The 25907-nt window shown below is 31.9% G+C and overlaps 3 protein-coding genes across 3 annotated transcripts; 1 reads left to right on the top strand and 2 right to left on the bottom strand.

Annotated features, from left to right (window-relative positions):
- Positions 1 to 4390: 4390 nt before the first annotated feature.
- Positions 4391 to 15693, bottom strand: TRIADDRAFT_58269 (uncharacterized protein; the record flags this gene model as incomplete). The annotated part of the gene is made up of 30 exons (XM_002114090.1): positions 4391 to 4478; positions 4596 to 4770; positions 4960 to 5077; positions 5186 to 5336; positions 5554 to 5648; positions 5908 to 6072; positions 6214 to 6360; positions 6522 to 6603; positions 6988 to 7094; positions 7200 to 7289; positions 7520 to 7666; positions 7805 to 8030; positions 8181 to 8668; positions 8778 to 9533; positions 9773 to 9883; positions 10052 to 10123; positions 10284 to 10435; positions 11050 to 11137; positions 11435 to 11517; positions 11643 to 11883; positions 12218 to 12364; positions 12681 to 13109; positions 13268 to 13319; positions 13496 to 13622; positions 13863 to 13935; positions 14029 to 14409; positions 14560 to 14682; positions 14817 to 14939; positions 15030 to 15299; positions 15646 to 15693. 30 exons carry the CDS (start codon positions 15691 to 15693, stop codon positions 4391 to 4393), a joined length of 5355 nt encoding a protein of 1784 aa, XP_002114126.1.
- Positions 15694 to 16356: 663 nt separating this feature from the next.
- On the bottom strand, positions 16357 to 18545 carry TRIADDRAFT_64096 (uncharacterized protein; the record flags this gene model as incomplete). The annotated part of the gene is made up of 5 exons (XM_002114089.1): positions 16357 to 16512; positions 16803 to 16904; positions 17026 to 17191; positions 17359 to 17936; positions 18111 to 18545. The coding sequence occupies 5 exons, from the start codon at positions 18543 to 18545 to the stop codon at positions 16357 to 16359; spliced, it is 1437 nt and encodes a 478-aa protein (XP_002114125.1).
- A 3280-nt stretch (positions 18546 to 21825) lies between these two features.
- Positions 21826 to 24872, top strand: TRIADDRAFT_27419 (uncharacterized protein; the record flags this gene model as incomplete). The annotated part of the gene is made up of 11 exons (XM_002114407.1): positions 21826 to 22002; positions 22131 to 22223; positions 22490 to 22576; positions 22797 to 22883; positions 23086 to 23157; positions 23301 to 23381; positions 23718 to 23824; positions 23974 to 24040; positions 24243 to 24344; positions 24444 to 24536; positions 24786 to 24872. The coding sequence occupies 11 exons, from the start codon at positions 21826 to 21828 to the stop codon at positions 24870 to 24872; spliced, it is 1053 nt and encodes a 350-aa protein (XP_002114443.1).
- Between the last annotated feature and the right edge of the window lie 1035 nt (positions 24873 to 25907).

The raw sequence follows: 25907 nt of genomic DNA, 5'->3' as shown, positions 1-25907 counted from the left end.
TGAATAAAAACTATTTTGCATATTCGGATAAAGAGAAAAAAATTACAGTAATATACAAGTCCTAGAAACGTTTCTTGTTCTAGTCGGATTAGACGGAGCAGGAGGATTCAATGGTGGACTAGGAGTTGTGGGCGCATCATTGAGGCTGAGCTTTCCCGTAGATTGAATTAATTCTTCGGGTAAGTTTTCAGGTAGCGATTTTTTCTTGCCGGTTGAGATAGAATCATCACTTCCATCTTTCTTCTCTACTGGCGACGAATTATCAATTTTATCTTTCTTCTCTATTGGCGATGAATGATCATTTTCGCCTTTCTCCTCTACTGGCGATGAATTATCAATTTCATCTTTCTCAGTCTGTGGTGATGCATCCTCGCGATTTCTCATATTCTCTTGTGATGGTTGATTATCATCACCGAATGCAGTATCCATTGCCGGTGATACATCATCATCTTCTTTCGCCACAGTTGATTTTTCTACTTCATTTTGCTGCCCCTTGATATATTCTTCCTGGGTCACTAAAGGTTCACTATCTCTCTTTTCATTACTATTTTCAAAAGGACTAACTGTGGTTATTTCTTTCGCTGAATCGTTAACCGCCTCATCGACAGAGTGAGAACCTTCTTCGTTCTCTTGTTTATCGACGCTACTGATATCATCATCTTCTTCATACACTCGCTTATCATCGTTGCTATCCCTTCGTGTTTCAATTTCGGACGATTCATGAATTTCCAAAGGCAATGAGCCAAGACCTGGATCTGCAATAATATAGGCACTAGAATCATCCATGACCGTCGCTCCTGTACTCTGTAAATGCTCTCGGCAAAGCCATGATACCTTCCCGTTCGGTAATTGACACCTATTGAAAATAATTTTATATAGCTTTGGATATAAATATAAAGGAGAGTATAATATTATATACTCTACAGTAACACAAATAAGAGCAATAAAATTTTCATCGTAATAATGCTACTCCTTCTATGAAAAAAAAATACGTTGGTAGTACCCTCTAACCATTTCCTAGACACAAAAACGGTAACTATCAAGTACATTATGTATCATCTCTGAGTACCTCAAAAGTCCACTATTAGCAACTGGCCAGCTAATCTCATTTAGAAATTCCGATAACTCTTGATATGATTCCATTATACCAGCATCAGATGATTCAGCAAGCTATCAAATAGCAAATATATATATATGTATTTATAAAATTATGAGTTCACTGTTAGTAAACGTATATACGCTTATATGAATATTAAATTGCTATTATCAATTAAATACCCAACATTTTAATTCCGCTTTGCATATCAGTATGTTATAATATACAAGCATAGAATCTATTTAACTTTAGCTGTAGTATTGAAAGAATCTAAACTTATAAACCGAGATTCATTCGAAGATAGTAATAAATTCACTCGTACAAATCAAATCAATATAATGTTGAAAACACAATACTCTATCTCACGTCTACTCAAAGCTGCTAAATCAGTTCAATCACAGTACAGTAATCCATACGGCACCTTTACAAGGAAATCAATAAAAGCCTCTCCCTCGATGCCAGCAACACTTTTAATTTCCAACTCCTTATGTTGTATCAATGACATAACACGCGCGATATAACCAGAAATAGCTTTTGCTGCTTCTTTCACATCGGTAATATTTCCAAAACTGAAATATTCGAAATTTCCTGCTGGCAAATGCCATCCCTAAATTATATTAACATCGCATTTTTAGAATTTTCAATTTGAACACATGTGTTTGTCTATTTGCTTTTTACAAGTCATTACCAGCAGTATCTAGTAAACACCTAACCAAAAATATTTATTATCATCTAACCTCCTCATGCTCACACAAAAATTTGACAAAAAATACTTTGTTGTCTACGTAAAATCCCAAATCAGGATCCTAAAAGATGAGATCACAAATAGCAAATATTATTGTAATTAACTAATTGTAGGAATTATTCGTTTCCTAGTGAAATAAAATAATTTTAATGCTTTATGATATTCTAATTTTATTGAAACCTTTAGTCCTTCTTGCTCTTCCTGACTTAAAGTCGTTTCTTCCACTTTCCAATCAAGAATTAATAATCGAGGTTTTGGAGTAGATAAAATACTATCAGCGATATTGGTTATCTGCCTTAAAAGATTTCTTTGAGCCAGTTCCAAGAGTTCCTATAGGTTATGGATAGAATAAAAAATGTTGTGATACATATTACATGACTCGACTGAAATGGTTATAGTAAGATTGATTTCACCTAAGAGAATATTGGCTATTAACTTAATTTGGTACTGTTCATATTATTTTTTATTCATCCATACCAGAAATTGTAAATGCTTCATTTCTAGCGTATCTTCTGTAGTATTTGCTTCCGCGGTATCTTTAGATTTATCAGATATTCTAATTTCTTCTTGTATGTATTTGGTTATTTGATTGACTTTATCCTCGCTTGCATCATCCTGTAAATTAATCTAAAAATTGAGAAATACCAAAAGTTAAATTAGATAGCCCCAATTTAAGTAATGTATTTACAGCATAAGTATATAAACAATCAAGAAGTAAAATACCTTTGGCAAGCTTATACTAAGCATTCCGACCTAAAGTGAAAAAAAGTGAAAGAATTTTTTAATTCCTCGAAAATGTAAAATCTTAGATAATCTAGGATATTTCAAGAATACTTGCTGGCATAAAATGTTACTGAATATCATAGCAATTTTATATCTAATATTCTGGTAGTTCCTTTAACAGGGTATTCTGCCATTTTTTTTTACCTCTGTCGACAACCATTGGTAACCGGTGCCAACAACTGCTAAAATAACTGGTAATTTTAAACTATTTAGAGCAAAGCGGAATTCCATGAGACAATTTCTGGATTTTACATACTATATTTCAAGAGTAAACGCAATAAAACAAAGTAAGTATGCAATTCTTAAACATTCTGTAAGACTATCATAAGTTTACTGTAGTATCATGCTAGATTACTATTGATCTTAACAGGGTATTTTGAGGAATTGGAAGTAGTCCTTACTGAACACTACGCCTTTATTGTACATAGCTATTCAATTCTATCTATCAGTAGTCAATGGTAATAATTAAAAATTGTAAGCCTTTTAACATCCCCTCAATCAGTACCTCAACAGTTACAATAATAGCAATATAAGTTGAAATTAATTAGCTGTATTTGAAGTAAGCAATGACGAAGTACTAACTTCATCTGAAACGCAGGCTACCATAACCTTGGCTTGTTGTAATCCAGCAGCAATATCTTCGAATAGACCGGTCTAGCAAAAAAGATATTGGGGGCTTTTATCGCAATTTTTATTCTTGCATAATACCATTAGCTATAGCATTACTCCATCCACAGGTTAATATACCTTCCCGACATTATTAACATCAATCCAACATGAAATGCCCCTTTCTTCAATCTGTTCCTTTAACTGCCTTGGATCTCCTATAATAAAGAATTGATATCAAACACAAAAGAATGTATAAGGATTTAATATACAGTGTAAGGATAACTAACTAAGATCTTATTTAAGGCAATACCAGTGGCTGTGAGTTCAATAAAAAAATAGATATAGAGAAAGATTTATAACCTCTTCCAATAGCTCCAGGTAATGGAACCGTCCCTAATTTGCACGCTAGCTCTGAATTTGACCATGAATAACTAATGAAACAATCACCATAGTTCACCTAATTGTACCAATAGTAATAAACTCTATTTAATGTAAATAATTTAACTTTGGCATTAACATCGATGGCTTTTACTATAAATATGATCATCAAAGAGAATGATACGGTATGCTAATGAACACTGCGGCAGTTATTGGTCTACCTGGCGATTACGTTTGTCGTGTAATTTAATTCGATTATCAAGTTCATCAAATTTGATATCATACTTATCAAGGTCTGACATGTCGATGTATACCTTTAATTTTATAGTCAGAGAATTTATAAATAAGGAAAATGATATCAAAAAGTGAAAACACGATCAGAAAGCTCGATAAGTAAGATCAATTTCAAATTATAACTTACTTCGTCAGCCATCAACATGCCTATACTATCTGTTTTCCATTCCCAGCTATTATTGATAATAACGAGTGCAATAGGTTTCCGCAAGAATGCTGTGATGTGGCTCAATTCCAAGCGACATTTTTCATCTTTAATGTATTCATCCGTCATACAGATTATGACAATCTTTGGTTGAGCAGAGTCATTAGTAGGAGTATTAGTAACGTAGTTAATTAAAGTTTTCCAACGTATCAGTTTTTCTATTTATACTAATTTATTATATGATAATTAATAAGCATTGTTTACTGGAATTTACGTCTCATAGGGATTTGTAAAGTTACTCTTGCCAATTATTTATATTTCCAGAATATTGTAACTGATCTTAAAATGAATCATTAACACGTACATTAGACTGTTTAATAGCCAAAAAATCTGCATCTTGACTGCCGCTTTCAGATTGCTTTCGATAACTGTGAAAAAAAGATAAGAAACATATCCGGAAATTTAATATACATATTTTCTTGCGAAGATGCCTTTAGCATAAATATTCCTATAGGCGATAGTAATTCCACGGAAATCCTACTGACCAAGAATATCCTTTTGAACATAAATCATTGTAAATCCTTGCTGGTACACCAGTATCACTATCTAAAGTACTTATATAAGCATCTAATTCGTAACTAGCGGAAAGATTCGTCAAAGTTCGCATTGAATTCCTTAAATGTAAGTCAAATTCATTTGGGGATTCCGGTGGAATAACAGCTAGGCAGATCAGAAGGAAAATAATTGTAATGTAATTGCTATAAATATCACTAAGATGTCGTAATCAATTTTATGTCGTACTATGTTAAAATTATTATTGTAGACTAATACAGCAGCTAAATCGCTACTGATATTATAGCATAAGATGATCATAAATTGCAAGTAATTTAATATTAGATTTGTACTTACATTGCAGTTCATGTATTGATACACTATGAAAGTTGTGTTCGCATTGCAAAAACGCAGCTTTTAGTTCGGAAGCTCGTCGTATTCTTGTTGATCTGAACATGGAAGGATCTCGTGAACCCTAAGCGATGACCCCATAACAATTTTATGTCAATTTTTTCAACAGAGACACAATACATATATTTATAACACACTCTATTTAAAACAATTTAAAGTCTTTATCTGGTACCTGATTCAAGCAATCTATACATGGCACCTCATATTCATATGAGATACCATGAAAAGCTTCTGCTATTAGCGATTCCAAGATTTCATGTATCAGGAAGAGAAGATTATTAGGTGATATACCGCGAACTTCTATCAATAGGTTATCGGTATTCCTAAAAATATACGATATACATAACTTTACAACTGCATACATCATGAAATTAAATATATACAGTAATTCTGAATAAAATATTGTACAGCCGAATGCATCATATACGAGTACTTAGTTACTCGGTCATAAGTTTCAATTATGACGTTTCGTTTGAATACAATTAAGAAAATTTTTATTTTAAGGACTTAGATAACTAAAATATCAACTCCATTTTTTACCGTAACTGCTTCATTACGGCCTTGTTTTCATTCTTCACTAATAAAGATCCAGTTTTCCATATAACTTGATTGTCAGTAAATTTACATAGCCTGACCTGCAGAATATAATTGTAGAGGATGATTTTAGAAACGAATATTTATCAAAATTATATTACATTTTCGTTAATATCTTGACCTGTACACGATTAAAAAGTCCTGCTGGTAAATATTCGAATATGTATTTCATCTTCGTCGCTTTGATATTACTATTATCAATGTCTTCAATCCAATCAAACTGAAATAGACGATGTTACTTGAGATATTCTTGGATAAGCAAGATATAATTTAATGGTAAGAATAGAAAGATCTTTATACCTTAGGTTCAGTTCCTGGTAACAAGCATGGAACAAGATTAACATCTTGTTTGGGTAAAGCATAACTTAAATCAAATTGTTCTGTCAATTTCAATAACCATTGGTGATGCTGTTTATCATACTGTTTCCATATTTTGGCCATGTCGGAATGTTTAAACTTTCCTTCCTGTGGACCAATAAAAATCATATTGGTGAGGAGATTTAGTTATAGTTTCTTTTACAGCAGGCTGATATTATGATAATATATCCTGCTTACTTAATAATTTATGGCATCTGTAACTGTATAGTATAAGTATATACCAATTACCTTAATAGGTGTTTCGTGAACTGAGACTACACAAGCCATTGCATCAACAATCCACTGTGGATCGATGACAACTCTATCTCTTAGCGCTATATTATTAAAATGTTGTACAGAGCCAAGATCATGGAGAAATCCGATAGCCTGTCTTAACTATCAATCATAAAGATGCAAAACCAGATATATTTTTAAGGCGAATTAGATACCTTATTTGCTAGCTTTATTACGGTAGACATGATGTAATAATGAGAATAATATCATAATTATTTTATATAAATAAAATGTGGAAGGGTTTATTTATGGGAATAAAATACCTCCGTATTGTCAAATATTCCTATTGAACTGGCAATTTCAGTAACTTCATTCCAGGTAAGCACTTTGACTGTATTTCCTTTCCTAATTTCAAGCATAATTAGGATTAGTTAAGATTATTCAAGCCTAAACTAAGGAAGATAGTAATTACCTAAGCGATAGTGATTAGGTAAATTAATCTAGAATACGCGTATAACTGTATAGTATTATGGAACCAGTCCAATTTTCATATATTTGAAAATTACTATTTTGGCATAAATGCTCTATAATTATAAAACTATAGACAGCCGTAATAATACAATTATAAAGGTATTATATATTTGTATAATATTAATTAATAAAGCTATCCAGCTTTGATAATGAACAGTAAACATAACTTTATGTTAAAGCTATCTAGTATCTCATAATAAAAGATAAAAGGTAGCCAAAAAGTAAAACAATTACTAGCATATAATTTAATTTACATACTCTAATATTGCTTTCTCTAAATTTAGCCAAACTTGAGGAATTTTTTCTCCCATATACTTTTGTTGTAGCGTTTCTTTTATTAAACAATCTTTCAATTTGGGTATGCCCTAGAGATTCATTTATAAACAGGTCTTAAGTATCATTTGATGGGAAATTAGATTGATTTCTGATTGCAAGTTGCATTCAAAGGAAAGCAAAATCGTGTTCTTTACCGTGCCAACAAATGAGCTAACGTAATGAAATCCTACAATTTGCTGATATCGATTTTTCATGACCTCTTCAGGTAATTCAGTGACAGAAACCTGCGGGATAAGATATAATTAATCTTAATTACAGGATCATTTAGGGAAATATTTCACTACGGCAAGGTTAACTGATCTTTAAATCTAATAGAAATTACGCCTATTTATAACTCCTCAATGACGAGGAACAAAGCTTATGTATAACTGTAATTTATTTTGACTCTCAGAAAAAGACCAATAAAATCAATTCAACACGATATGAAATCATGTTAAGCTTATAAGCAATCTACCATATCGCAATGAGTTCCAATGACAAAAACTGGTGCTTTAGGAGCGTGACAAGCTATCGAACTTAGCCAGAAATCTAAACCAGCATGTTCATGACCTAAGCGCGTATTCCATACCAAGAAATAGACAGCACGATCGGAAAGGAAAAACTACACGAGAAATGTGGATACTTCGGGTGTTAATAATAGTTTAAGTACTTAATTTTTATTCTAGCGAAAGTTTTGATAAATTTACAGAATTAAAACTTAAATCTTAGGACATAAAGTAGGCAAAGATATCAATTTTACCTGGTGAGTGTTGTAGTACAATGTTTGACCAGCAAAGTCCCATATACTGTATTCAATTCTGCCTTCATCAGTTTTAACTGTCCAAGTATCAATATCAATTCCATCTGTGATTTCTCTTTCTGCTTCAGACTCATATATTTGGCCATATGGTGATAACAAAGCTTCTACCAAGCTTAAAGTAGCGTAAAAAATTTCATCATTAAACCGATGATCAATTACAGTTAAACTAAATTTCAGCAATAAGTTATACATAATAGCCCAAGCCATCTTCAAAAATTGGTTGATGGCAATAAATTGATGTCAATTTTTAATAACTACTCTAAAAGATACTAAAGGACATTTGATACTCTTTAATTAATAATCATTGCCTGCTAACCTTGTCTTTCCAGCGCCTCCTAAGCCAACCATCATTAACTTTGTTCTTTTACACTCAACGGAGCCAGTCAGTAAACGTTTTAGATATCCCATAATGGCTTGAAACCCACGATTTTTGATTTCTGGTGGCGGTGTCTTTAGACTGTGTGTTCCCCGTAACGATAATTCTTTTAGCGGTAACATGGATATAACACCAGGCAATGAAGTTAGTTTAGGATTATCAGATAAATTAAGATTGATTAAACTGGTTAAATTGCTTATAGCTTCTTCTGAGATGGTGGAGAGCGCTAAGTGCGTCAGGTGTAACTCTTTTAACTTCGTAAAGTTTTGAAGATTCTTCAGAAAACTCCCTTCATTTTCTTCATTTTCTTTCCTGCCTTGTAATCGAGGAAAGCTAAGATATAACTTTGCATTTAGATTAATCATTTCTTGTGTATCCAAGATACCGTTGGCATTGGTATCACATTCATCGAATAAACTTTCAATTTGCTAAATAATACAACAAACAGTTTAGTGTATAACTAAAAATTAATCTTAAAAAGAATTATAATTAGACCTAATCTACGTCTCGAATTTTCGTTAACCGAAAATATCCTACCTCTTTCGTGTAAGCATTAACCTTTACGTGTTCTGATGGATGCATCAACAGATCTACAATAGTCTCTTTAGTAATTATTTTATTATGCAAATAATCTTGCGATGTTACTTGAATCCATGGCACTCCATTAAGAGACAGTTTTGACAAATTTTGCAAGGAGGAAAATGTATCAGGCAAGTAAGTTAAAGTGTGACCAGTAAGATTTAAAGCCTCCAATGATTTCAATTGGCCAATATTATTGCTTAACTGATCAATGGGGTTGTAAGCTAAATTAAGCATTTTTAAGTTGGTTAATGTTCCGATATCATCCGGTAATCGACGAATGAAATTTGAGGATAAGTCGAGAGATATCAGGCTATCAGAAAAAGCGCTAAGCAACCCTTCTGGAATATTGGTAATTTCGTTATACCCTATAAATATCTGTTGAATATTCTTTAGACATTTCATTCCCAGTGGCAGTTCCTTTAATTTATTACCACTGAAATTAATATTAGTTAAGGTTGTCGAGAATTGCTGAAAGACCTGCTCTGGTATTTCGGCGATTTTATTATTATACATTTTCATATTGCATAATTTATTCAGTGACAATATTGTATCCGAAGGGAATTCTTCCAAATTTTGATCATTTCCAGCAATAGCCAAAGTATGGGCTGGACAAATATAATGAATCTTATTGGAAGCATATCTATCTTTAATTTCTACAGCATTGCAGGTAGCACACTTTTCTATCGCCTCAGCTGTTAGCTTTTCTATCTCCTACAGTCAATATAATTAATTTTGATTACTAGAGAAATGAAAACTGATCAAAGTGGTTTGTGATGATTAGGGCTAGTATAAGATGAAAGAATAGGATACCATAATTTCGTACGTAATCGTTGAGAAAATAAAGTATTAATTGTCTTTGTATTAATCCGTCAGCAATTCAAGTTAATAATTATTTTGATTGAATGATTCCATAAATTATTAAATCTTATATTTCGAGACATTATACATACAGGAATAGCTTTCATTATCGAATTTCGATCCAGACGTTGACAAATCTTGAGTGCAGGTACATCCAACATTGTCGTTATCATATTCAAAATTACTTCTGCCTGCTTTACAAACTATAATATAGGAACAGGAGAAATATGTAGAAAATATTAGATGATCGTAATCAAATACTTTACCTTTTACTCTCCGATCGAGTAAAAGCTGTATCCATAGCTTAGATATATGCAATAAAATAACTATTGTGCAATTGCAAATATCATACTAGATTCTTCCGTACGTACTTTGTCATCTTCGATTTTATCCTCTTGTAAACCAAATAATCTGAGCGCTTTACTAGATATTTTATAGACGTTCTTTATACAAGAAAACGCAATATAGTAAATAATTTACATTAAGTTTGCTATCAACTAACAGGATTTTAATATCATAGATTTTAAGTAAATGAAAGCTTGTAATTATAGTTAAATAATTTAATTGAGGAAGTAAATTACAGTTTAATTTATATTTTGATACCTGTAATTTAATTAAATCTAAAATAATATGGCTAATTAACCATATAATGACAATGGATTGTTGGCTCCATTGCGAATAGCAGTCAGCTCCTGCAATTGGATGGCCAGTCTCTTCAAAACCATGTATATCGATTTCCTTTGCATCAAAGCATCCTATGCAATAGTAACAGAAGGAAGCAATAAAGACAAATTAACTGGTTGTAAGTGAGAATTGCAAATTTACGACTTATGGGTTTTATATGAGAGCGAAAATACTTGCCTGAACCAGTACATAGTAGACTAATATATTTTTTATAATTGTTTCGCCAAAATCTCCAGCTCAATAGATTTAGATCCTCAAAAGAGTCTAACTTCGGAAAGTAGAGCATGAATGGACATGCTGTATCACGGGTAATGGTATCAAGGAATATTTTTATGGAATTTTCAGTTTTTTCATTCATTAAACGATGTACACGTGATACTTTAACCAAGATTATTTAAAAAAATTAGAGTGTTGATGAGATTGAGTCACTTTTATTCCTAAATAGGCGTGAAATCAATGTATAAATTACAATAACGTCCTAGCAGCTGCCCATGTATTGTAAATATATTTAAACCGCCAACTGTCCTAATATAATACTATAAATGTAATCTAACTTATACAATATACTTTCATTTTCTTTTATCTGTTCATTGCATAGATTAGTACTTCTCTAGAAAGTATGCAACTGACGTTCTTAGATCTTCAATTGGACTGTACAATATATTTGTGTATTTGTTATAATTACCTCCAAAATCTCCTTGGAGTTTAGTACAGCTTTGAAGAGTACTGGCATAAAAAGAAATCTTCGCGGGATCTTTTTCGCCAAGTTGTTCCTGATTAAAGAATCAGAAATGTTATCATGTAATCCATAAGAAGTATTATTTTTATATTACTGATGAGTGAAATCGCTTATTAAAAACATCTCAAGTACATATTCTCTATGTATAAATGTTGGTTTTAAACTCTTATGACCAGGATTGAACCTATTATTCAGTAAAAGTAAAGATACTTAAGCATACCCGTTAACCCGTATGTATTATTTTATTAATTTATGGTTTAATAAAATATTATTTAATGTCAGCACATAATAACATAAAATAATTTTTACGATTTGCAGACATATATCTTACTGGTGTAAAAAGCTCTACAGGGGCAGCGACAGCTTGAATACTTTCTAGATATTGAGCCCATTTAAAGTCAGGCTTATTGTCACCTAATTATTGGATTTTAAAGCAATTTTTAGAAATAATTCATAGAAATTATAGGTTAAATTCATTAGAACTAGCCGAGATTGCAATACGTATGTCATCGTAGATGTTAACGTAAATATTTAGGTACCTTTGGGGGGTTCCAATTGCCGATGATAATTATTCTCACACCAACCAATTGGATGAATATCTGTTGAAGTGCTCTTGCAAGTGTAATCATATTTTCTGGTCCAACCATCAAAATGGATTAAAAGTTCATTATCATTGACATCATCGACCGTCGCAACACACATCAAGCTGGGATTCAAGCGATCTTTAGCCTCTAGTCTCATGCCTTTCTCCCAAGTGACAAATTTTGCTCCTTGAGTTATCTATAGCAAAAAATATTAATATGTATTTATCAAAGAGCTTTAGAAAGTTAAGTAATGGTGATTTTATTCCCGTCTTTCTGAATAACTACCAGAACCTAAATATTATCATTATTACTATATTCAAATAATCCCTTTTAAATCTTAATTTAGTAGAGAAGCTAAAAGTTCTACTAAATATGTAACTCAGGCACCATGTTTCGAGTATACTGTATTAATTACTAAATTCTTAAATAGTCAATATATGATTTGACAATATACGAAAATTATACAGGGTAATTGCTTAATCATTTTCGGCTTTAAATAGAATATAATGAATTAATGAGATATAGCTTACCGGAATTGTATTGCCTTCAAATTGTAGGATAATGCGGCTATCATCTGCGGTGGTATCAACGCAATGGATTATCGGATAATAATCTTTATTGTCAGGTTCATTGACGACAAGCAGTACTAATCCATTTCTGCTAAATACAATTTCCTTCTATGATCATACAGTGTAAATAAAAATAAGATACTATTAATGGTTAAAGAAATGATTGAACTAAAGGTGTATGTTGTATTGTTTGACTTTTGGAAACTAATCTGAGCGCTACTTCATTAATTTTGTTCGAAAATACAACTATTGCAATTGCAGTTGGTTTAGAAACCGGATTCTTAGAATCGATTAAATTTACATTTTCAAAATATTGACCGTCATCACCAATATCAAATCAGGTGACTATGATATTGTACAGTGTACTAGACTATATTCAACCCAGCTTTTAAGATTAGAATTAGAAGCAAACTCGTTGCCTTACCTTTTTATCAGCTGAATATCTACCAATAATGCTGAGTTGGTCACCGGGACAAAGATGATCAATATCAAAAGCCAAACTTCCCATATTTTGGTTATTAGCATAGAAAGCGGATTCTGTAAACACGATGCTATAAGATGAATCTGTTAAACCAGGGCGGGATGTTTTATCATAGGATGATGTAACTAATCCTAAGATAAAATCAACATTGGCGATATCCAAGATAGTAAACTGAAAAATCCGGCCAGTTACAAAATTCAAGGGATATTTGTTAACGGCAATACTATAATTGAGATCAGATACAACAACCTGTCTTTCATCAATAATCTCCTTATCAGACGGATGTTTTAAGATATTTCCAATTTGTTGAAAATTAAAAGCTCTGGACCAGTCATTAACAAATGCAGGAGTAGCACTTTCTTTACGTACATCCTATTTACATGAAAATCTGTATTAGTTTATTCACGGATGAACCAATTAGAGATAATTTTCCCTCGATTTTGAAATATAAAGAATGCTATCCTCTAATAAATCAGACCTACTTTATCATATACGTGTACTTTTAAAGTCTTAATATTATGCTGTCTTACCGACATAAACTGTATACAATAATTGCATCGACCGCAATTAGTACAAGATGATCTATCGATCAATCGAAAAAAAGGGAACTTATGATTATACATAATCACGATTTGGTTTTAATTGATTATCTACGCGTATTTAAAATAAGATACTGATTAACTCATCTAATATTTACAAAGATATACAAAATTAGGTTTCTATATATCATATCTAACGAGAAAAGCGATTAGATTTACATCTTCTCTTTTTGATATTTGTTAATATTTTGCTGGTTATTTTCGGATGAATATGGTTGACATTGCACGCAGACTATCTCTGAAGCTGATTTTTCCAGTTCGTGACCACATATTGCAGGAATATCAACTTTATGTTTAGAATGAAATAACAAGAAAGATTCAACGATTGATATTAACGATTTATGATATTTAAGCAAACCATATAAAGCTTTTCATCAATTCCTACAACATTTGTCACAGATAGAGCGTAGACTGTTTCATTAAACAGTAAACTATTAAGATATTAATTACCCAAATGCACCTATTAGATTTTAGAAAAGCGAATTATATTGATCTAAAGCTTAAGAGTTAGTGCCTAAATTATTACCTTCATCAAATTTAGGCCGATTTAATTGTCCCTCAATGTCATTTTCTTTGGCTACATTAGATTTTAACGTTGTCTATCCAAATTTAATAATTTTTAATAGAAAAATCTTATCGATAAAAATCTGAGAATAAGTGATGTATTGGTATATCTGCTAAATTTTGCTAACCTTAGTTGCGATACCTGGCAAAGGCTCAAAAGCTGCTTCAATGATGTAGCAACACATAATAAACGTCTGACGTAGTCCACTTTGTATTTCCTCTGCTGCATCCGCATCAGGTATTGCATTACATCTCGCTGAAATTTTTAAGCTGACTAAGCCGTCATCTGTTGGAGTTGATTCAGATTCAATGAGTAATAGTAGACATTCTACGTAGCCCAAACTGAATAACAATCCATCATTCCATAAATGGTGAACGTTTTGTGTTAGCCGAATGAGATTAGATTGAATTTGCTTTAAAACCGACAACGATGCAGGACTGTAACTGATTATTTCATAAGTTTGTTCATAAAAATATTCATTAGGGTGATAATCTTCCCACAACAATGTCTAAAATTATTCAGAAAAGTAATATATTGAGCACTGTATTTAGATAATATGTTAGGTACAGATTGTAAAAGTATCGAATATTAACTGCTTTACTATTTTGGGTAATATTAGTAGCCAAATTATACACAAAAAATTTTAACGTATAGTTACCAACGGTTTGGCAGGACTGTTTGGTAAACATGTCAGATCAGTTAATGAGCGAGTTAAATTGATAACGTTTGACATTACAGCTGATATTCCAGCATTTTTTGCTAGATTAATAATGATTTGATCCTACAGAGATATTTGATTAGAAATCGATATGAAATTAAATGAAAAAATTGTTTCATTCCTATTTATGTCTTAATTTCTAAATAAGGTATTGAGAAATTAATTTTAATTATATAATATAAAGTGAGTGGCATTACTCCTTCGGGAATAGCAACATTGGGCACTATTCCTTGCCCTATTTCAGTTAGTCTCTCATATAACCATGTTAAATCCGGTATAAAATACCATTGGTCGTTATATTTTGTCATAAAGAGCTCTCCCTATATTATGAATATCAAAAAGTACTATAATAGACGGCACACACAATGAATGAAATTAGAAAAAAGAGGCAAGATCATTATATTGCTTACTGAATTATGAAGCATCTCACAGGCAAATAGAAATTTATCCATTCTCTTATGTACATCCTCGCGTAAATCAGATATGAGATCATTTAAAAAGTAGATATGCTTGTTATTATTGTGATTTTTTTTGGCTTGATATTTAAACTTGCTATATTCGTCACGAAACCTTGACCAGTATAGATGTTTAGCTACTCCATTTATATTCAGATCGCAGTCTTTTCGCTGGAAAATTGCATTAATGCACTGAATTATTTCTTGTCTGACACCCTCAATTCCCTAATTACACGTCAGAAAGTTCCAGAAATATAATTTAGAAATTACTTAAAAGAATTAGTACATCGTAAATTTTTATCCTATCGGTTAGCTTAGCGATCTTATTTATTGTAATCATAGTTCTATTTATACTAGTTTATTTAAATTTATAGAAATATTTACTATGACAAGAAATAGCACGATCAAGGATAATTTTTAATTAGGTTAGGAAACAATAATAATACTTGATTGTTAGCTAAAGCCAATAAGCAATTAATTATTATGATTTTTAGGTGATGCGGTAATATTTAGATCATTAATTTTTATTGAAGTTATCTATGATGTCATCTTAATAACATAATCTGATTACCTTTCCATTATTGCTATCAACCATGACGTAATTATGAATTTGAGGCATGCCATACCAAAGCAAATGGTTAACTGTAGAGATTTTTTGCTGTTGAAAAAAGGTCTTACATGTCTCTTGGTCCCACTGATCTCCTCTTTAAAAAATGGTGGAAGGCAACAACATAAGAAAGGCAAACATTTATATCTGTTTTTAATAAATACTACCATATTACTAGTATTTATAATTATATATAAGTCGTTATTATTAGCAAATCTGTTACAGATTCGGTAAAAATTTTCTCGTAAAATTTTAAATGAACATAATAAATTCATATTTTACTTATGTAATTTGCTCAATTACATCATTTTGCATGAAATTTTCAATACTTTATAAGATAAATTATAAGAATTGTACCGTAATTGTTTATTTTTTAACATTGATTAATTGTGTAAATGCAGTACTTGGAGTAATCATTATTGAGAAAGAAGAAAGCACAGCTGTAATGCAGTAATTAGACAAAAAATTATGAAAAGCCTATCGAAATCCTGATGTTTAAGAGTTTAATTTTTGTTTTGTTTATATTTTTTATTATCTCCTTTGTGCTAAAAGTTCACGTTATAAATTTTTCCTAAATTATTTTTGAATCCTAAACTTTTATTTGTTTTGATAGCGCTGTCTATTAAATCTCTGTAATACGAATATGAACTGATTTATATGGGAAATAATCGTGACTTACTCAGACATAGAATTATTGACTAGTGCTTCTAGTCTTTGTATAAATAAATCTTTTTGATCTTGTAATTTATCTTTAATTATATTCATCCTTTCTTCCGCAGTTCTAGATGATCTTGCATATGTGAGGACAATAATAAAGCAGCTGCTTGGATACTAAAAAAAAATGTTTTATCTATTAAAATTATAAGATAATTTTATTGATTCGTTCTAGAGTGACATGCACTGAAGAAATAATATAAAATTTTTCTTTACATTATTGAGAAATGGATATTCACATTAATATGATATCAATTCGATAGCGTCAATATCTATTACACCCTATAGATGGGTTTACGCATATATATATACAAATCTAAATCAATTAAATTTTCGATGATATCATTTAGCGTAGTATTGATAATGTAATTTTTCATTAGCTAACATAACTGTTAATTTATTGTTACCTTAGTTTCCACTAATTGAATCCATTTCAGAAACGAAGGCTTGTCAACATTGATTACGATGACATTGATCGCACCTTCGGTGACAAAAATATGGTTGTGTTGCTGAAAAATATTCAATTTCATATTCTTAGTAATGGTACTAAATTTGTACGTGTAGAAGCACAATAAAATTTGATAGTAGATCATCCTTTCAAGTACTTTCTACAAACAATGTATAAGTTACCTCAAGTCCGAAATTGACTACAGTTGTTACAATCTTTCGCTGTTTATTATCTTTTAGTTGCCAATCGTGAACGGTAAATTCATTAGCATTGGGTACATTTTTAAGATTCAACAGTTTACTAATGACAAAATTTTTATGGGAATCTTCGGATCCAAAAACATTAATCCTAACGTGCAAGATTAATACATTAGAAAAGCTACAGTTACACTCAATTCTACTTAGTAACTAATAGCAAGATGCAGTAAAATTGACATCTATGTGTTATTTTTATTTACTTCTCCATTATGGTACTAAAAACTTGTACAAAATGATAATTGCTATTCTAGTTCTAACCTGTAGTGATAAGTCAAGGACTTCTCAACTCTAGTTAAATATCTTATTATGGATAAAGCATCGTCAGCTTTGAAAACGTCTTCATGACATTCTGCCATTGGGTTACCATTTAAATTTAATTTTGGCTGGTCAGAGTCGTCTGTCTGTTCAGTTAATGGCGATAAAGATCTGACATGACTTTTTTTGCTCGGGTATCTTGATTTTTTTTGGATTTGCCGCTTTGCTTTAACTTCCCATGCTCTTAGTTTTTGAACTAATTGATGTGGTAAGCGTTTTAAATTGCAATTTTTCATTGATACATCGTTTAATTTTTCACATTGAGATATAAGTACATCCAAAGCTTTAGATGTCAGGTTTTTGCAGCCATCTAAGTTTATAATTTTAAGATTTCGACAATACTTTGCAATTAAAAGTGCACATGCATCAGTCAAATGTACACATCCTATGGCACTAAGTTTGTGAACATGAAGGGCACTATTTGAGTGTTCTAAGATAGATGCAAGGGCTATATCAGTTAACTTTTCATATCCATCTAGTATCATGTTTCTTTTGTGGCTGATTTCAAAGGCAATATCATCCTGTTGTATATATTAATTTTATAAAATGGGTGATTACTATAAGATAGTTACAGGTCTTCTAGAATTGATAAAATTTTTATACAATTTAGCTATTTGTTAGTTATTCAGTTATCCATTCTAATTGCTTACTACACCGTAATACCTTCAAAATTATAATATTAAACCATTTCTTACCCTTTTATTTTGTATTTGAGTTAACTGAAGTGCATTTTTGCCATTTAAATCTTCCAACACTTTAAGAGTTTCAATGAGATTGAATTCTGTGCTGTCATCATCGCTCCATTCGGTGGCATCATCGCCGAAATCGGAACCATCATCAATACTTAATTTACGAATATTCTCCATTTGCATAATATTGGATTCGACGAAATTCTGTTGTTCTTGTTCCTGCAAATAGTCATCTTCATCTTGAGCGTAATTGAAGTTGGGATCATCAAAACTCATTTGTGATTGTTGGTAGTCTTCTATGTTTTCGTCATAACCGATGTTAGATTGTTGTTGATAAAGCATCTCTTGTTGCTCTGTTGGAATAAAGTCATCAATATCGGCAGTGGGGGTTTTAATCGCTTTTGCTTTCTTTTTGGCTTTCGCTTTTTTGGCCTTAAACATGATTATTTTTTATCTAAAGATAAAATTTTTGTTAAAATCGTCATAAAAAATGTATAATTTCATACTAATGCTATTTATAAAACATACGAGTATTGGAGTCTTAATCCCAACATCATATGTTGTTGCTAAGTAAGATACTTGTTATGCAGATTAGTACCAGCATCAATTATTATATTAAAGGCTAAGATCTTATGGGTACAGAATTTAAAAATTGTTAAATAACATGTGCGAAAGTTTCTGTTTAATTTTAGTCGTGTTGATCTTGAAGGTATATCAAAGGAGAAGTAGGCAAATCAAAATGGATAATCTGATAATGTCGATTATTAGTTAATTTAGTGAAAATATTGTAAGACGAGTGAACTAATATAGTTAAGGGATTAATGTTAGCATCCTTGTAATAAAAGCTAATCTAGAGTTATTTATTATGAGGTTATAACATAAAGTGCAATCTGTTTATTATCTTAGCTATTCATTTTATATGAATTTGATACGAGGTAAACTTGTAATTTTTAAATTGCTATCTCCCGACAATGCCTTGATTATATTATTGCATTTTAACTGGAATTCCTTTATAATAAAGTATGCTTCATATGACAATTACGTGCTAGATCTATGCTGTTTCTACTACTACTATGCTTGCGAGTTGTGGCTTCTAAGAAACTCTGATAACATATGGAACTGTTTCGCTACGTAATGAGGATAAAATTTTACCTGCATATACACGCCATGAATAAAGTGTTATGCATACAACTTTATTGGTAACTTATAAGCAATTTTAATGGAAATTGCATCCAAACTTACTTTGTAAGAAAGTGAGAGATTCAGTTATACTTGTGTCTATTCTTAATTCTGGAAGTAGCGTGATTGCAAATGGCAAATAATTTTTTTTGTCTGTATGTTATAATTCATGTATCTATGTTAGCATGATTATTACCTTGAAAATAAGATTGTAACAATGTTATTGATGCATGAGTAATGGCTTTAAATTTAAAATGAGCTAATTCTATAATTACAATAGATTGCTATTTAATAAATTCTTTAATAATACGTGACCTCTTTGGTAGGGGTGGAAAAGTAATAGCTATAAGTTATACTATAACGATTAGAATAGTATCTTCGTTGTTTTAAATGATATCTTTGCTTAAGTAATACATCTACATACAAAAAGAAAGGTTAAAGATCCAAGATGAGAGCTGTTGTAGGTATTTTAAGAGTCTACCCTCTTGGAATGTGCTGTGTCATGCCGATGCTTAAATAATGACACGTTTAGTTTATTTTCTATGAATGAGAAAAGAAATGCAATCGCCGTGATATTGTTGTCATTGCCGATACAAAGAAAAGCATAGAGTAATCGCTAAGAATTTATAATCGTTATTAATTACTTAATGTTATACTTTTACCTAGTATTGGATTAATTGGCTACTCTATATAAACAATCATGACACGACCAAAATATCATTGTAAAAGATGTAACCTTATCTGAGGATTGCGCGTACTATATTATTTGTTATTTTCTATAAGCTACGCATTTTGAGCCATGTGATATCAACACAGTGAACGATATGGTATTAATCGGTTACTGCACCAAGATTAAACTATCTTCATGCTAGATACTGTGTCTAATGACATCCACGACAAGAATACTTTGTTCTTTTCTGCATGTCAAGGCGATTTGATTTCGATTGAAAGTTTGTAATTCATTTTTAGGGGGAGATATGGTCCTACATTGACATGCTTGTAAGTTGAAGTTTTGTTGATATTAATTTGGGCCAGCTACTGCATTGAGTCATCATGATCCATACATATGTATTGGACCAATTGACTCGATTTAAGTGATAACCCTTTGAGCTTAACAAAGCAGTTCGGACTGAAAGTGACTTACCTAGACGGCGTTGATTTGATAATTTGCCAATTTTGCGATTATTTATATAGTCAGCTTGAACGAAGAAATATCAAGAGGACAGAATATGGCAGTATTCAATCAGTTTAGGGTATTTCTACCAGAAATATCGGTAGCTTTCTCAATGATAGAGAATAGCTTTTGGCTGCTGCACATACTTTACTAGGTCAACGTTGACGAAATGTTCACCAACGATTGACGTGCAATCACCATAGAAACTGCATAGTAATTTTATTCATGGCTGATCGCTCTTGGACGGACAGACCTTTCGGGCCCGTATTTCGTCCAAAATATTGTTTCAAAAGCTTCGTTAAGACAGTACTTTAGTAAAAACGTTCAATTTTATTATCTGTTACTAAGTTCTGCTTAGAAAGAGTTATATAAGATCGCTAATGTTATTTAAATTAGTGCCACAGATTTAGAAAACAGACGGGGAAGATCTATACTAAGTAGGCATTTTTGGATATTTACGACCTCATTTAGTAAGAGATGTCCGTCCACCCGAAGGAGTGATCAGTCTAGGTCTTCTACTATTTTCTTGATAGAGATCTCTATGGTAATACCGATAGAGCAGAGTACAAATTGTTCACTTTCTGTTGATTAATTAAGTTTACAAGTCCCGGCATTTTGATGTTAGCCTTGCCTATGTTACGCATAATATAGTAGCAGATGCGATAATAACACAGATGCGTACATCACCGATATGCGTAATCGTTACTGACGTGAATCACCGTGTATACCGCCATTAAGACTACTCAATGGATGAATGATATATCATATATGATATATGAGATATATGATAGTACTGTACACTCATGCACTGGAACTACAGTGTTCAAACAGCTGAAGAGTCGTCTAGGGGCTTCATTTTTTATTTTATGGAATCCTTCTTGCACACTCGATGATCAGCAATGCCTCAGTCGACTGTGTCCGGGACTTCTGTACCTTGCTACAGTACACTGAGTACAGTGCACAGTGTACCGTACTATACAGTACTGTACACTGTAAAGTACTTTGTACAGTAGATGAGTCTAATGCACCAGTGAATAGTTTAGACTGCCATACTGTATGTATCAGTGTGCAGTATTGTGAGCAACATGATATCAATCAAGTTAATCACTGCATAGTCCCTCACTGCCATACGGACGGTCCGTCCGTAGATGAGCACAGAAAGACATCTGACAGACAAATGTGCGAAAGATCGGTGGCTGAAAGGCGCGGATATACTGTACAGTACCGAGGAACAACGTACTAGACTCTGGATGTAGAGTACAGCACCAGCAGGCAGCTCGAGTTGATTTCCAAATCTTCCATTCTTTCATTTTACTGAAAGATCAACTGAACAGGCGTCCATCAAGTATTCTTAATATCAAATTCAACATGTTCTCTCAAACCTCTACTAATAACTTTTGGCCAAAGAATCAAAACCAGACTTCCAATAATCCAAATAAGGACGTTGAAGTGGTTTCACCACCAAGTGATTCTGTCAGTTCGCTAGCTTTCAGCCCACCATCCAACAATGCCATCTTTTTAGTTGCAACCTCGTGGGATAATAATGTTAGTAGAATATCTGATGAATGATCATCTGATTTATTACTGTCTACTAGCTTAATAATGACACTATCTCAGCCATATTTTATGACATAAGTTGAATAAGATGACAACGATGGGTTTCCATCTTTTAGGTTAGTTGTTGGCAAATTAATGGTGATGGCACCTCACAACCAAAAGCTCAACAGTCTCATTCTGGCCCTGTCTTGGATTCAAGTTGGCAGCATGTAAGGATGGTGATAGTCATTAACTTGAATTGGTTTGTAATTGTTGCAGACAATATTGATCGTCATAGTGTTTCAGTAGAAACAATATTAATGGCAGTGAATTGATCAATGGTATCCAGTACTGCTTGACAATGCATTTGTCAAAGATGACCGTAGTCGATCAAAGTTGAAATTGGACACTAAATTGCACACGACATAGGATCTTACTATGTAGGATGGATCCTTATTCAATGTCCCTTACTGAAATGACAACTCTTCTATGATAGGATGGCACAAAAATCTATACCGGCTCTTGTGATAAAACTTGCAAGATGTGGGACCTGCAAAGTAATCAATTTGTCACTGTAGGCCAGGTATAAATCTAGGAATTCTCTACACTATCCAATAATTTGTAAAATTTATTGATTGTAATCCTTACGATTTTGACAACAATTGTTCCTTAAGAAATATCTCCCAATGCTGCACAACTACTATTTAAAATATGTATATATAGGATGAGTCAATTCTATTTGTTGATCTTAAAAAATAATTTGTATCCAGCAATTAATTAGTAATCTGTCTGATTATAATAAGCATGATGCTCCTATTAAGACCGTTAACTGGATCAATACTCCCAAGTATTCTTGTGTTCTAACTGGTAGCTGGGATAAAACATTAAAGGTACGAATTTTAGTTGTGCGAACTCTACTTGTATACTAGGGATACTTTTTAAAATTTACTTTGCCTAAAATGACTAGTCCTACAGGACAATATTAGTAATGGTTTCTCATAATGATGTTAAAATTCTAATACACTGCAGACGATTCGTATCGCTTTGATTTGTAGGATTTTGTATCCATGATTGTATTACGTTTTGTTCTAGTTTTGGGATACACGAAGTCCTCAACCCATGTTGGTTATACAATTGTCGGAACGTTGCTACTGTGCCGACGTGGTAAGCAAACATAATAAAGTAATTTTGCTAATACAAGTGTATGGCGTTGCTGTATTAATTATAACTGGATCTGTTGCAGTAGCAGTACGTCAATATTGAAATTAGAAATCTCTTACAGTAATGCTATTCTTTATTTTTCCTAGCTGTACCCGATGGCAATGGTTGGAACTGCTGAGAGGACTCTCATCTGCTACAATCTCGAAGGAACGCCAACGGAATATAAGGTATACAAATGATGATCATTATTGATCAAATTTTCTCAAAAGTTAAAGAAGGGCATAGTAATAACGAGATAGTTAGCATTCTCACAAAATATCTGGATTATGTCTTATGCATTGCAATAATATTGATAGCAACTTGAGTTTTATTCATTCTTGTATCCATAGAAAATGGAATCGCCTTTGAAATATCAGGCAAGTAATTGATACTCTGATACAAATAAGTATCAGGCTTTCACGTCTAACATAAGTTTTAATTACTTACTCGCTAAACGATATCTACAGTGTACTTACATATATTGTAGTCGGTAAAGATGATCGCTTTATTCTATTTGATAATAGAGTCGATGTATCAGTATATTTAAGGATAAAAAGGAAGCTCCGACTGGGTTCTGTGTGGGTTCGATAGAAGGTCGTGTGGCAGTACAGTATATTCAAGCTAGTAATTCGTAAGTACTTATTTAAGCCGCAGAGTATAATCATATTTTTCTAATTTTTGTATGAAAAGGATTCGTCAGTATTACTATAAAGTCAATGTAACATTCTGTAATGTATTAATTTTGGTGATTTATAAATATTGATAATTTTTTTAATTTAGGAAAGACAACTTCACGTTTAAATGCCATCGGGATAATAAAGCTAGTGGAGGTCTTGATATATATCCGGTAATTTGTCATAGTTGGTTACTTAAACTAATGTGTGTTGTAAAAAACATCTATAACACTATTATTTGTACATTATGTGTATTCTCAATTTATTCACACTTGTTACTAGATCAGTTTTAACTGGTATAATCCGATTTAGATGTATCAAAATTTGTTTCATTATTACAAAGATACAATGGCAGTAACATTTTCAATCAACTAGGTTAACGCTATTGCACGGCATCCGATTCACGGCACAATTGCTACGTGTGGTTCTGATGGTAGATTCAGTTTATGGGATACTTTATCTAGAACGAAACTTAAGGTATTTTGCAAATACTCAAAGCCATTATTTCGTTGTATTTTGGGTATACTGTATGATATTTTAACCAAACTTAATCAGTCATGCTGAATACCGTATTAGGGTTCTGAGCAGATGGATCAACCTGTAACGACTTGTACTTTTGATCCGCAAGGAAATTTATTTGCATACGCTACTGGTTACGACTGGTCCCGGGTAATATATTGCAAACGTTTCTACAGTTTCAGTACTGCTAGAGTGTTTAGCTGTAATTTAGACCTTACTTATATATAGGTAGTCAATGACAATGAGTAACGTGCTAGTGATATAAATAACTTTTATGTGAAAATGATTTAAATGATTACACGATTTAATTATTCTACATTTCATAGAGTGATTCGTACTTTACGTTATTACATAGTAGCTTTAAAATTCATTTTTTAACGATTGTATAACTACTTATAGGGTCATGAGTTTGCTAATTCTCAAAAAGGCTCGAAAATATACCTGCGTTATGTTGCAGAAGAAGCAAAACCTCGCAAGAAGCGGTAATCATTGCTTTTTAATTACAGTATTATGTAAATTTCTTTCGAATTTTCATATTACTATCTTATATACAGTTCCTTTAGCAACACGGTAATTGTTAATATTAAGTACTGTTTATACTAGCGGTTAGAATAACAAGTGGCAGTCATAATACTGGATGTCGATGACAACAATTGTATTATATTCGCTTATTTATGATAGTTATGTAACATGATCATAATCAGCATTGGATCGATAGACAATTGTATTTCAATTATTAAAATGTATATTTTGAAAAGATCAGTGTAATGTATTGGTGATGGTAGCCTAATTTTTGGATGATACTGTTAATGATTAGAAAGCAGCAATGTAATTCATGATTGAATGATATAAAATTACATAGTAATGTGTTATGAAATGTCATTATAATGAGCTATATTATAATTAAACACGAACTTCTATTGATAAATGAATGTTGCATTGCTTCCTCGTACAGTAGGCGTAGGAGTGTCTTCAATATGCTAAATTTAATAACGCTATAAACAATGCTATCTGCAGTTCTATAGTAAGAGAAAATAGCTGATTCAGATAGCATTAATGCATTTGTGATTATGCAGCTTTCGCTCTATGTGTAAACGCATTATTTGCCCACCTTTGTTAATAGAATACTTAGCAGACATACATTTGCATTAATTTATCGCATTGAATTGGATAGTTCATATGTACAAATCAAGAAGCTCTACGACTTTGCTATTGTCTTTGCAACTGTATTAAGTAAATCCTGTATATGAAAGTGGATAAGTGATTTTTATTTCTATTTACTGAGAATTACTCGTACGTATACATTTTGAATACGAATCTGCAGTAGCTTAATCATGGAGTTGGTACACCTTCATTATAGTAATTAACATCAGAGTTACTTTAATCAATATTGCTATCTCATTTAACCTTCGATTCAGTTATGATTAAAACATAGCGCAAGCTTTTACTTATGTTATGACCTCTAAAGTAATTATGGATCAAGTTATTTTATCAGTTGAACGTAATCCTCCTTTTACTGAT

Source organism: Trichoplax adhaerens, genomic scaffold (genome assembly GCF_000150275.1).
Source record: "Trichoplax adhaerens TRIADscaffold_7 genomic scaffold, whole genome shotgun sequence".
Taxonomy (NCBI): domain Eukaryota; kingdom Metazoa; phylum Placozoa; class Uniplacotomia; order Trichoplacea; family Trichoplacidae; genus Trichoplax; species Trichoplax adhaerens.
Note: the sequence above shows the minus strand (reverse complement) of the source record. Positions and strands in the feature narration are given on the sequence as shown.